The sequence below is a fragment of the Phaethon lepturus genome, unplaced genomic scaffold (assembly GCF_000687285.1).
Source record: "Phaethon lepturus isolate BGI_N335 unplaced genomic scaffold, ASM68728v1 scaffold46355, whole genome shotgun sequence".
In the NCBI taxonomy this organism is placed as follows: Eukaryota; Metazoa; Chordata; class Aves; order Phaethontiformes; family Phaethontidae; genus Phaethon; species Phaethon lepturus.
In genome coordinates this window covers 1-12,888 of record NW_010543610.1, presented here as the reverse complement: position 1 = coordinate 12,888, position 12,888 = coordinate 1, and the positions used below count along the sequence as shown (strand labels likewise).

At 44.3% G+C, this 12,888-nt stretch overlaps 1 protein-coding gene across 1 annotated transcript; it reads right to left on the bottom strand.

Annotated features, from left to right (window-relative positions):
* Positions 1-2,634: 2,634 nt before the first annotated feature.
* ADCK2 (aarF domain containing kinase 2) lies at positions 2,635-12,881 on the bottom strand (the record flags this gene model as incomplete). Its single annotated transcript, XM_010288386.1, has 8 exons — positions 2,635-2,778; positions 3,984-4,037; positions 5,267-5,395; positions 6,818-7,069; positions 9,085-9,180; positions 9,839-9,967; positions 11,505-11,651; positions 12,384-12,881. Coding segments are annotated over 8 exons (1,449 nt in total), but the record flags the coding sequence as incomplete, so codon positions are not given.
* Between the last annotated feature and the right edge of the window lie 7 nt (positions 12,882-12,888).

The window sequence follows — 12,888 nt, the reverse complement described above, 5'->3', positions numbered from 1 at the left end:
CAGTTTTCTGCAACAGGAGAGAAGAGGTTTTTTAAAGCATTATAGGCCAATGAGTGAAGGTGCCTTCATTCACAAATGTGAGGAAGAGGAGGAGGTCAGGTTTGTCACATCCTGAAGTGTCCCGCTTCCTCATACCATCAGAGGCACAAAATGCAGCAGTTGTGTCACAGAGAATGCTATTATCAGCTTTGGGTAGCCAGAAATGCAACTGTTCTTTTCATGTGGGTATTTAAAAAAGGAGAACGGACATGGCACAATTTATTTGCTGGAACACTCAGAGCTGTATCAAAAGATGTTCTTATTTTATGCAAAATTATGCTAAAATATATATAATATTTGCAATACCTTGTCTTAACTAATATCTAGAACAAAACTAGATACAAAATTTAAATGTTGTTGCCTGATGTTCTGTGTACGCTTAGAAACATGTTACACATTTTCTAGCACATCACTCAGCAAAAGCCTAAGTATTACAAAAATTCACCCCTTTCACAGGAACCAGTGATAGCAGCATCTTCTAAAAAAAAACCCAACAAACAAACAAAAATAAGAAAACTTGTAAAAGGGAAGCCCTTTGAAATTCTGCCAAATTTTTTGAATGGCCAGCAGTTTCTTAGCATTAAGTATCAGACTCTGTTCCTCCAGAGATAACCAAGAGGCTATGCCTTCAGCTTTGCTTCCCCTCAAAAGACAGAATGGTTTGTAAACATCTAGATGAGAGACCTTAAGACCTTAGTAGCTAAAAGGGGTATTTTTAACTTTAGGATTCATAATATGCATGAACCATTCTGAGATTTTTGTTTTTAAAAACAGGGAAAAGGAAAGATGAACCTATATATAAGGTAAAGGCTTTGACATTTTGTTTAAATCAAGGCCTGAAAGAAATTATAACTTTCTGCATATATGGAAACTAGATGTGAAGCACAGTTTTGCATTTTAGACATGGGATTGTATCATTTGGTTTAAGCTCTGTTTAGCATCTGGAAAAGTTGGCTGAAATTTGCTCAGCGAGAACAAGGTGGCTGTGCCCAAGGCCTGCATAACTGGTAGATTTGCCCAGCCCCCTCACACTGCAGAGTGCTGTGCCTGGCACCTTGACCCCATCAGCTGGGTGAGAGCAGGAGGGTGCATATACACTACTGAGGGAAAAGGGGTGCTGGCAGCATAACTTTAACAGAAAGTTTGAGGCTTGCTTGCTTTTCTTCTTTTTGAGTTCTCTTTTATGCAAAATTATGTGCTAGTTAAGATAACACTGTAGCTAGTACTGAGTTCAAGTCTAACTGGACTTACTGAAACAAGTCTAAAACTTAAAAGATGTTAAACTCTACTTCTGCTTTTATCCTTAAGCATTTGGAAATGGAATACATAATGATTAAAGTATATGAAATATGTTGAGCAGAGTATAAACTTATTTTTCAGACTTCATTTATATATCATTAATCATTACTTTACAATCACCATAAACCAGCAGATTGCCTGCTTATGTACTTTCTCCAAAAACACACCACTGCAGCAACCCTGTGCTACTGCAATTTCACATATGGTATATCTGGGAATATATTCAGTATTATGGCATTTCCAATAATTCATAAACTGTGTTTCTCACTACTAAAATATAGCCATAAAATAATTTTAATACTATTATTAAAATAACTGACTGTAAAAGCCATGTATGACCTAGCTTTTTTTGCTGGCTTTATTTTATTTTAAACATTCACAATGTGTTTTCCATTGGACTCTGTTTTGCAAATTACTAGAAAAAAAACCCAAGAATTTGCATATTAGTTAAGCTTGAGAGTTGACAAGGGAGCAATGGGGAAAGTAGTAGGAAGGAAGCACACAGAAACAAAAGACTTTTTTTTAGGCTTCAGGAAAAAAAAAAAGAGACAAGTACAAATATTCCCAAAATTTGTTTTTTATTATGGAATTGGATTTTTTGCCTAGGCAAATATTTTCTTTTGCTGTTTATAATCCAGACTCCTACAGTATAGTGCTAAGGGTACAGAAGTTTAAAAACAAACAGAACACATTGACTGGTCTGTTTTTACCACCCAAAATGATTAAGAAAAGACCACTCCATGCAGAAACTCAGGGCGCTTCTACAATAAAAGTAGGAGTTAAAAGTACAAAAGACAAATAGGCTTATTGGCTTTGTTAAGCCTGACTGAGTTGCTTAGATGGTGTTAGAATATAATTTCTCATAATACAGTAACAGGTAAGTCAGTAAACTAAATATTTAACCTGATACATTTCAAGAGAGACTTGATCAATGAACATCTTTTTAAAGACTTTTAGACATGTAAGACTGCTTTTCTCATCAGGCTGCAGTGATCTTGTGCACCTAAACTACATGATATGTCAGTTTAAAAACTACCAGAGCATATTAGCTCACAGAACTGCATAATGAGTCAGAACTCTCCAATTGTGCAAAGTCTTCCTGGTTTCTGGAATAGACTTTCTAATCATCCCATGCCTGGTGCTTGGCTGAAACAACTGAAGGCAACTTTAATGGAGAGTGACCACTGCATGGCATGGCCCCAAGATACACGACTTCTCCCCTTCAGCTTCTTTCTCTGTCTGCCCATGGATGGCGTAAGTGACCCTGCACAGGGAGAGGGCAGCAACCACAAGAGTCTATTCAAGGACAGAAGCTGCAGTTCTGATGAGCAGTGGTTTAGCTGCCTCAAGGATGTCCAGTTCAGGGTCCAGTGAACGACCAAGACCTTCCAGAACCATGATGGCAAAGATGATGGAAGCAAAATTGCTCTCGAGCTTCACCTAGAACCACAAGAGACTAAATGGACTCAGCAGACCTTATTTTCAATTCCTGAGTCCATTCCACAGAGGTACCAGCACTGGCTAAGCTGAGAGGGAAGGAAAGAGGCTGGGGAGAACATAGGCACACCTGAAACTATACTGCAACTCCATCACTTGGAGTTTCAGAACTCACTGAAATCCAGCAGCAGGCCCAAAAATAAAGCAACAGTTTCAGAGTAATTGTGTGCCCTAAGGGAATCAGAAAGTGTTTTTCAGTTCCAAGAAGGGGAAGGGGATTTTTTTTTCTTCCATACCAGAATAGCAAGAGTTTAGGAGTGCTCACCACTGCTAATGTAGTGGTAGTATCCAACATACTTGAACACATGCACTTGTGTAAGGGAGGGCTCAGCGTCTGAACAGCCACAAAAGAGCCCCACAGATCACAGAGGAAACAATCCTCTGCTCTGCACATGAACAAACCACGCCCCAATTCCCAGCCAGGCACCAGAATTGTTCCAGGGCATTAAGAATTCCTGGAGTTGAGGGGGACTTGATTTGTAATAGCATAAATTACATACCATGTTATTAGAAACCAACTTAATGAGGCTTAATGACAAAAACCTCTAAATACAGAATGTTTAGAGGGACCCTTTGCAGGCTGGGCAGCCCTGTGGTTGACAGCCTTCTCCTCTCCTCTAGTTCAGGCCACCATATCTCTGTTGATTTCCAAAGTTGCTTGCAACCATGGAAACTTGTCCCCCAAATACTATCAGTTACAAGAAGGAAGCTCTGTTCTGTGAAAAACTTCTCACTTTTGAGGCCTCTCACAAACCGGTAAAATGGCCTAGTGCTGTTACATAACCACCCCACATCCAGAAAGAGCTTCAGGGAAGAAACCATGCAATGATGTACAAGATTTCATTTTCTGCTTCTAACAGACTACCAAAAAAGATAGGAAAAGCTGTGTGTTACAGAAACATCCATTTTAGTAAATAATATCAACCATTAAATGCCATATTAAGATAAAACCTAACAACACAGAAATTGGTCTTGGTAGGGTGTGGATCAAGACCTGAGAAACAGCATGCCTGCAACACTTGGATGCATTCCTACAGTCCCCTCCTAGCAGTTAATTTCAGAAGTCAGTCCCCCTCCTTGTCAGCCCTTCAGCAGTTCTCCCTCCCCAAATGAACTTCCAGCTGTTGAAGGCAGTGACAGAACCTTACCTTATGGGTCATCAATAGCTTAAAGACATTTGAGAGGAGACTTCCCACCTGAAGCTGGAATACAAAAGGACAAGTTAACAACTGATCAAAAACACCTGGTGCTGATAACATCAGGGTCATGGGTTCAGGCCCCACATTGGGCGCCAAAAAGGACTGTCATGGTTTAGCCCCAGCCAGCAACTAAGCCCCACGCAGCCTGCTCGCTCACTCCCCCACGGTGGGATGGGGGAGAGAATCGGAAGATTTTTTTTTTAAAAGTGAGGAAACTCATGGTTTGAGATAAAGACAGTTTAATAAGTAAAGCAAAAGCCACGCACGCAAGCAAAGCAAAACAAGGAATTTGTTCACTACTCCCCATGGGCAGGCGGGTGTTCAGCCATCTCCAGGGAAGTAGGGCTCTGTCACGCGTAATGATTTCTTGGGAAGACAGACGCCATAACTCCGAACATCCCTCCACCCCTTCCTTCTTCTTTGTCCCAGCTTTATATGCTGAGCATGACGTTATATGGTATGGAATATCTCTTTGGCCAGCCTGGGTCAGCTGTCCCAGCTGTGTCCCCTCCCAGCTTCCCGGGCACCCCCAGTCTGCTCGCTGCAGGCCAGCATGAGAAGCTGGACTGTCCTTGACTACTTAGCAACAGCTCAAAACATCGGCACCTTATCAACATTTTCTCATCCCAAATCCAAAACATAGCCTCACGCTAGCTTCTATGAAGAAAATTAACTCTACCCTGGCTGAAACCAGGACACTGAGCTGCATGAGTGACAGGCAGGATTCTTCTAAGTGTTTGTTAGCATTTGGTTCTGGTGGTGGGACAAGATTATTGGGCTGACAACAGCCAACATCAAAGTGTGATCCTCCCCACCCTGCCTGGGATAAGGAGTTCAGCTGTGACCATGGTTCTGCTTACTTGCCAGCCCAGGAAGGCTGAGAACATCTGACCCCACAGCAGAACACAACATGCATTAATTTGCTCAATAGCACCTTACTAAACTTTCTGAAGTGCCCAGGCTGGCCTTAGCTAACAGGAGTTAAGCTCAGCAACTCCTCACAGGGAACCGCAGATGTTAGAGATTAAAAACCAAACAACCCACCACACGCTTTTTTAATTAGAAGGAAATAAGAAAAAATGTTATGCATTTTTGCTGCACCTGTGAGACTAAAAGCACCCAGTACTGGTTGGTGGTGCTGATAAGATCAGAGCTGGCCTTTCCACATGCATCATTCTGAAAGCCAGGCTGCACTGAATTACGTGAATGAGGGTGGGACATTGTGCACTTGCCTTTCCAAGGGCAATGGTGTTCCCCCGGACCTTGGTCACTAGTTCTGCCATCTCAGCTTTGAATCGCTCAATATCCTGGCACTGGTTAGCACGGGCATGATGAAGGATCAGTTCTGCCACTCTCTCCCCCTGTGAAAGAAGTTGAAAAGGAGAATCAGAACTTGATCACTGGTGCCAGCAGGCCTACAGGGAGCTGCACATTGTTGTCCCTGGAAGGCCGCTGCTGCAAAAATCCCTGGAGGAGGCATACAGCACAGAGAATGCCGAATGCTTTACCCATTCTATGGGTAAATGGTACCCATACCATTTACCCATATGCATTACCCATACCCCCCAGGGCCATGCTTTACCCATTCCAGCAACAGAGGTCCAACAGATCAACAGAAGCAGGTGCAGGAAGAGCAGAACTGATCCAAAAGTCTTAGTTGGTATCTGGTAAAACCCTGCTTATTTTTCTTGCAGGTCTTGTAGGGTAGAACACAACAAAGATATCTCATATCCTTATGGGCTAAGTCCAGCCTTCCATTTGTAAACTGCAGAGGAAGAGTAAGCTGATTCTACACCAGCAGATGCTTGAAGAGAAAGGGGGGGAGCCATACCCAAGCTGGACTTGAGAGAAGCTTTAAAGGTCTTCTTGGAAGACATGTCTGACAGCAATGTACAGAGCCAGAGGCCCCAGGTTTGGCAATGAGAAAGTGTAGAAGTTTTTCACCTGTAGATCATGAATTGAATTACACCCAGCCTGAGCCATGAAGGACTTGCAATCAAATGTTTGCAGTTTTTGCTTAGTAGCTGAGAATTAAGTCTGGCAGCACAGGATGGGCCTGAATATATGGTTTAATGCTGACTCCTTGGTATGCTTCAGATTAAACAGACCAAGTTAAAACATGTCCCTCTTGAGATATGCTGGCAAGCCATCCAACCCACAGCTGAGAAACAGCAAGTTTGGGCACAGACCCTTGTTCTCAGAACAAACAGGAGACATCAGCACTGGATTATCTAATCCATCTAGGAGCGTATTTTAAATAAGTGGGCAGGAGGATAAAGTAGTTCCCCTTATACAGAGGAGCCTGGCAGAGGTCAGACGCCTTCACCCACACGTTTTGCTGCTTCTTCTCTACAGACACTGACACAACAGCAAAATGGACGATGGCTTTCCAGCAGCAAGGCTGCAGAAGGGAACACGTGTGGAAGACCAAGAAGTTAATCCATTCCCTCCTCTTCTCTAGCAAAATCTGGCAGAATCTGAAACAGTGTCTGAAATGCAAGTGGCTCCCAGGCACTCCTATCTCGCACCAGAAGTGCTCCTAACCAGGGAGTGGCAATCAGTGCTTCCCATTTGACACCTTCTGTTTCCTGGGCCAGTGAAATGGCTCCACTCTGGCAGCCTCCCTGCTTTAGCTGTCCCTTTGTCTGGTATAGCTTCCACACTAGCAAGTCTCCTCTCCCCTCTTAGGGAGGATTGTAAGGGGAAGTAGAGAGAAAATCATCACTTTGGCCATCAGACCCTCCAGCTGTCTCCCATCCCCAGCCGCATGACAGAGGCCTCACCTGGCCTTGGACCACAGCTGTGAAAACTGCCCGGAAGTTCTGCATGTCAGCACTCTGCAGCTCTGCCACGATCCCAGCATCCAGCAGCACCAGGCAGAGCCGCCTGAGGGGCGGCTGCACTTCCACCACAAGTGTGTCACACAGGTCCACGATGGCCGTCTGCTCCTTGCAGCTAGTGCTGCCATAGGCTGGGCCTTGAACCAGGATGTTCCCAGGGTGCAGGTCAGCATGAACAAAGTTGTCAACAAAGACCTAGAGGACGGGCAAGTCTTAGAGCAGCTCATTCCAACCAAGCCTGCCCACATCAAAACTCCCAGGCAAATAGCTGAGGTTTGTTTCTGCTTGTTCGCTGTCATTACTAATGTTCATCACTCTAGGCAGCAACACAGCAAATGGAGACAAGCTGTGCTGAAAATGTCATGGGTGCTACTCACTCTAGGGGAGTCAGCAGTGCTGTGTGAAGCAGTCCTCTGTGTTTGCTAGAGGTTAGGTAGGACAATCAGGAGTCCCAGCAGGGAACAGTAGTGCTCATTGGCAATTAACCCTAAACTGAATGCACACTGGTGAGCCTTGGCAGAGTAATGCAGTAAGGATAGGCCATTTGCTGTTCAGTGGCATGGCTTTTAGTGAATGGTTAAGTCTGCCTAGTATGGGACATCAACCCACCTTACAACTGTGTTGAAAAGTAAGGAAAACAAGTTAAGAGAGAATAAATGTATGCAACACTTCTCTGCCTCTGCTAGCAGTTTGTAGCAAAAAGTACTAGCGAGAGGGCATGAGCAAGGTAATACTTCCCCACTAACCCTCCTGACCGTGTGGGACTGCAGGGCTTCCTGCCCCAAGGAGATTATCTTTGCATTTCGTGGATTTCTCCTACAAATTTGTCCAATTGCCACACAAATAATTAGAGCCTTCCTAAAAAGGAAATTTTTTAGGTGTTGCCTGAAAAAAAAATCACCTCTGATAATTTTACGTCCTCCTCATTGTTCTGTTTTGAGAAACCACACACAATAGATCCATATTCACCCTCATGCACTCCTGACTGCATGTATCTCTGTCACAAGCTACTCACTTCTCTGCTTTCCAGAGTTAAAATTCCAAATTATCTCACCATTCCTGTATGGAAGCCATTCCACACCAGTAATCACCCTGACTGCTGCCTTCTGCACCTCTTCTAGTTCTATTACAGCCCTTGAAATGGAAGGTCCTGGAGAGCAAGGGACTAGAACTGCACAGAGCATTCAAGAAACAGGTATTTGTTTTACTTACAGCCATAATGTTGGTTTTTTTGCTCTTAATTCCTTTCTACTCCTAAAATTTGGGGTTTTTGCTTTGCTTCTAACCATTGAATCCCATGTTAGCATAAATCTATTATAGTTCTACCACTGCTCTTCTGGGTGGTAAAAAATGATTGCAGAGCCTGTCATACTACACGGAGTCAGAACTACAGGCCTGGCCATCGCCCTAGCATGGTGTTGCAGCTATCAGCTGAACCTCATCTGACACTTACTGCCCACACACTCAGTACTGCGAGGTTCTTTTGCAACTCTTCCCCACTAGTTCTCATGGCTCCTCACGAGCCAATTGTGTCACCTCTCAACACTCCTTTCCAAATCATTTGTTATTATTTCAACCACAAAAGAACTAGACAGCCAGAAGCTGAATCATCAGCTGAATCTGGCCAGGTTTGTTTTGTTCACTCCATGTTTAGTTCTTCCTTTAAAAAGGCAGTTTTGGAGAGGGGTCAATAAATGAAGAAACTAGCTAGCTGTGTTCCCTGTGAGTCACATCAAGAGCATGATATTTGCTAATTACATTGCACTTTATAGCATTTGGGCAATATGTGAATATTCATTAAATGGATTAGTGGGTTTCCTAGGCAATGCACTGATCAAGTTGCACAGGAGGACCCCACTGTGCACAAGCAGATTGCCCTTCTGCAGCAGCAGAAGCTCCACATCGAAGTCTACAGCAGTGGTGTATCTAGCCCAGGCTTTACATAGACCTTGTGTTACACTGCACATGAGGTACAGACCCTCCCTCTGCCCACGAAGGAGCCACACAGCACCCTAGCAGTCCTGGGTTACTGCGAGATACCTGGCATCCACCGGCTGGCTCCAAAAGGCACAGCTCTGAGTCCATGGGGAAAAAGGTAGGAGATGTGGGAAGGAAACAGGTTCTCTCTTTAGCCATATTGTCTCATTACCCCAGCTGAATAGCTTCTGCATGAAAACAACCTTCACTTCCAGCCTCAGCCAAGTGCCTACCATCTTTAGCAGCATGTCCATGCCCATCTTTGCAAGTCTTTGCCTCAGCTCTGTGGCAATCTCCGCGTGCAGGTAGTGTGAAATAGGCTCACTCTCCTGAAATAAAGATGGAACTGGAGTCAAACACACCCTGTGTCCCTTCTTCAACCACACCCTTACCTAGGTGCCCAGAGTTGAGGGAACGTGATAACAATACCCTAGAAAGGACCTGCTCAAGAGAGGCTGTACTTAATGTGATGGAGAACATGAGAGAAGCAAGGGTTTGTTCTTTGGAAAGAGGGTGTGATACAGCCTGGGACAGAAATATTCTTGCCAGGATCACATGCACAAAAACTAAGGCTGATAGTAGCTTTGGTCTGTGACCCAAACATCCACAAGGGAAGTGAGGCAAGCATCAGAAAGTGTCAGATTGCTGAGCTCCTTGCTTTGACCCACCACAGAGAAGAGCTGAAGCGTGGTGTTGGTTTGCAAAGCACAGGCAAGCACATGGTGGCTGGACACACTGCTGGTCTGCTTGGTTTCAGGCCAAGTGTTCACTTCTACATGGAGCTGTCTGCCACCTGTCTTCTGGGATACACTGTTTACAAACAAAGAGAGTGGAAGAGACACTGAGGAAGGACACCAATCTCTAAGCAAATAAGAGAAAAGCATCCTTCTGCCTCTGATGGCTCCTTCTCAAAAAAACACCTCCTTGGCATGTTCTCCTAAGGGCCTTCTCACTGCTACCACCGCTCCCAGACCCTGCAATTCTTACCTCAAACGTTTCCACTAGAACATCTGTCGTTACCAAAGGCCGAAGGGGAGCTGGGAACTTCACAAAATCGACATCCAAGAAATTTTGTTGGAAGCGCTCCAGATTTCTGGCTTCGTAACGTAAGTCAATCTCAAGGGAGAAAAAGAAAAAGCAGGTTGGAAATTAGTTTAAATTAGAATTAGATCTTCAGGATCCTGTATGAGGATATGACTGTATGGTGCAATATGCAGTACCAACAAAACTAGTCAGAAAGCCAGAATGAAAATAAAATAGAGTGGTGCTTCTTACATGCTTACAGCTTTCCTGATGGAAGAGTAGAGTAACAGCCTGGGTAACGGATGGCCCACAACCCAGCACCTTTGAAATATGGGTTACCCTTAATATAGGCATGGCATCCCAAAGAAGACCAGGACTGCATTATTTTCAAGGGTAAGACATATCCTGAACCAAAGCTTACCATCCAAATAGCAAGGCAGGCAGACAGGGTAAAAGAATGGCAGGCCTAGCCTCACTTTACAGATAGGCAGCCACAGCAGGAAGAAACTTAATGTAACACGTACAAGATAATCCACTATGCGAAGTCCTGGCCCTACTTCTTCAGTGATCCACTGCCTTGACACAAGGGCATTATCTCCTGCCCAATGCTGCTACTCCAGGAGACAAGATAACCTCACCTCACCTCCCTTATCTGGCAATGGGAAATATCCCAGGAATACTTGTTCTTTCAAAGAGAAATTAAAGAAAATTACAACAAGCCTATCGGATGCTCTCCTAATCCTCAGTCTTCAGCGCATCCACCCAAAGCTCTGCCGGACTAAACTGGTACTAATGACTTCGAGTCACATCTGAATACAGTCAACTGTTTACAACATGGATTTACGTGTAGATTTTTTGCAACAGTAGAAAAGAATTAAGTCTTTCAAAAACTTAGAACACACTTCAGACTCTGCAATCTAGACACAGAAATGAAAGTAGCAGATAATGGTTCATTTTAATAGAAACGCAAGCCTAGTTAAGCCTGTAGTGAAATCTTTATATGTTTGGTAGTAAGGATGTTTCAGGACTATGTCTTTAGAAGACATTAGTGAATCAGGACATCAGGATCTATTTGCAAAGCTTAGCTTTACCAATACCGTTAGTCTGATGACAATACAATATAGAATGTATTATTAACTTATGTGAAAGTATATTAGTTATGCCATTGTGTACCTCAGTGCTAACAAACATGACCAGTGAGTACAGACTGCAAACACATGTGTAGGATTAATGCAAAAATATACATGTCAGCACTTGTTTGGAGAGATTCTTCTCCTAAGGAGAGGTCTCTCACCAGCATTCATCTTTCACAATACTGCAAAAAGGACTGTGACTATGGCTAGCTATCTGCTCAGGCTGTTCACTAGAAAACCTGGAAACATACTCAAAGTCTATAAATGATTTTTAAATCTAATAAAGATCATTAAATTTTTTTCACTGCTTTGCTTTTTCACTCTGAGAACATGTAAGCTTTCCTGTAGTAACATTATGTGACTGATCAGAATAAAGAACAAGCAAGCCTTCATCTAACCTTTTAAAAAGTAGCAGCATGAACAGAGTTTGAGCCAGCCAGTAGCAAGACAAAGGGCATTTTTGTTTCAGTACTTAGGGACCATGGCATGGCACACACCTGCTGAATCATAAGCTTCTCAAACTCCTCCACAATCTCTGTCAAACTGAGCCACTTGAATCCAGGAAGAAGTCCAATGATGTGGCTACCCATCTTCATGAGAAACAGATCCATCTGGACTTGGTGGACTAGCCCAGGGTGCAGGACCTGCACAAGAATGACCGATGGAAAGATCAACTCCCCAAACGCTATAAAAAGGATGGTCCATTTCGATCAGCTAAAGTGATGCATTCCAAGTCGACAGAACCCAGACTATAAAACTGGGAGCTAACAAGGCTTCCCCAGCTAGTCCTCAGAAGAATTCACATTCTGCCATGGATTAAGCTACAAAGAAACACATTAAAATCTTCAAATGGAATATATCTGTGCTGGAACCTACAGTCTCACCCAATACCATTTTCCACTGCTTTTGCACTCCCGCTCTCTCCATGACATGCAGTACTGACTAGTATTTGGAACAGCTCAAATGTAAGATTTGTTTAAATAAACCTTTGCTGGAAAGAACTTATCTGTTACAGATTTCTTCATGTGAGGGGAGACAGGGCTTCATTTTCTGAAAGGTGAAACCAAGCTTAATATTATTTTTATATAAACTGGACCCTTGCAGGCATTTCTGGTATCCACATGCCACGTCAAAGGTGCCATAGGCAGTATGTGTATTGGAGCTTTCTGGGCTGGGAAAAGCTGGGGCCACCACAAGCCTGGATTGCAGCTGGCTGGAACCAAAGTGCTGAGAAAAGACACCGAGGGAGACGAGCATCACTTCTCTTGCTCTACCTGGCCCTAGCCAGCCACCCACCTCCATGGGAATCAAAATCTGACCAGCCTTGTCCAGCACACACCATTTTCACACATCTACCAGCCAGATGTATGACTTACTTTAATGGCTACAGGCGTGAGATGTCTGGCTGATGAAGGATTTGCATTCAGGAGTGGTTTGGCCAGTCCACTCACTGGACTTCCCTGGCAGCAGTCTGCTGGGTTCAGCTCCTCCCTGGTCCTGTCATCCCACATCTCCTCGCTTTTCCTTCTCCTCAGCCACCTGAGGAGGCCTCTGAAGCCTGACACTTCCCACGCTTCGAAAGCGGACCGTAACTCCGAGCTTCGTGCTAGCTCCTTGGCCTGGGAGCCAGCGATAGCTGTGAGGTCAGCATAGGCTTTATACACCTGGGCGACGCAGCCTGAGCCAACCGGCTCCTGGCTTTGGAACTTGAGAATGCCCGTCCAGTCCTCACCAAAGGCCTTCCTTAGGAGCTCAGTGGTGTGGCCCCACGGGTGCGGGCTCACCTCGACGTGCAGCTTGGAAAACTCATCGCAGAAGGCCTCGGAGAAGAGGTCCCTCCGGGTGCTAGCCCACTGGCCCAGTTTGACGCAGGTGGGGCCA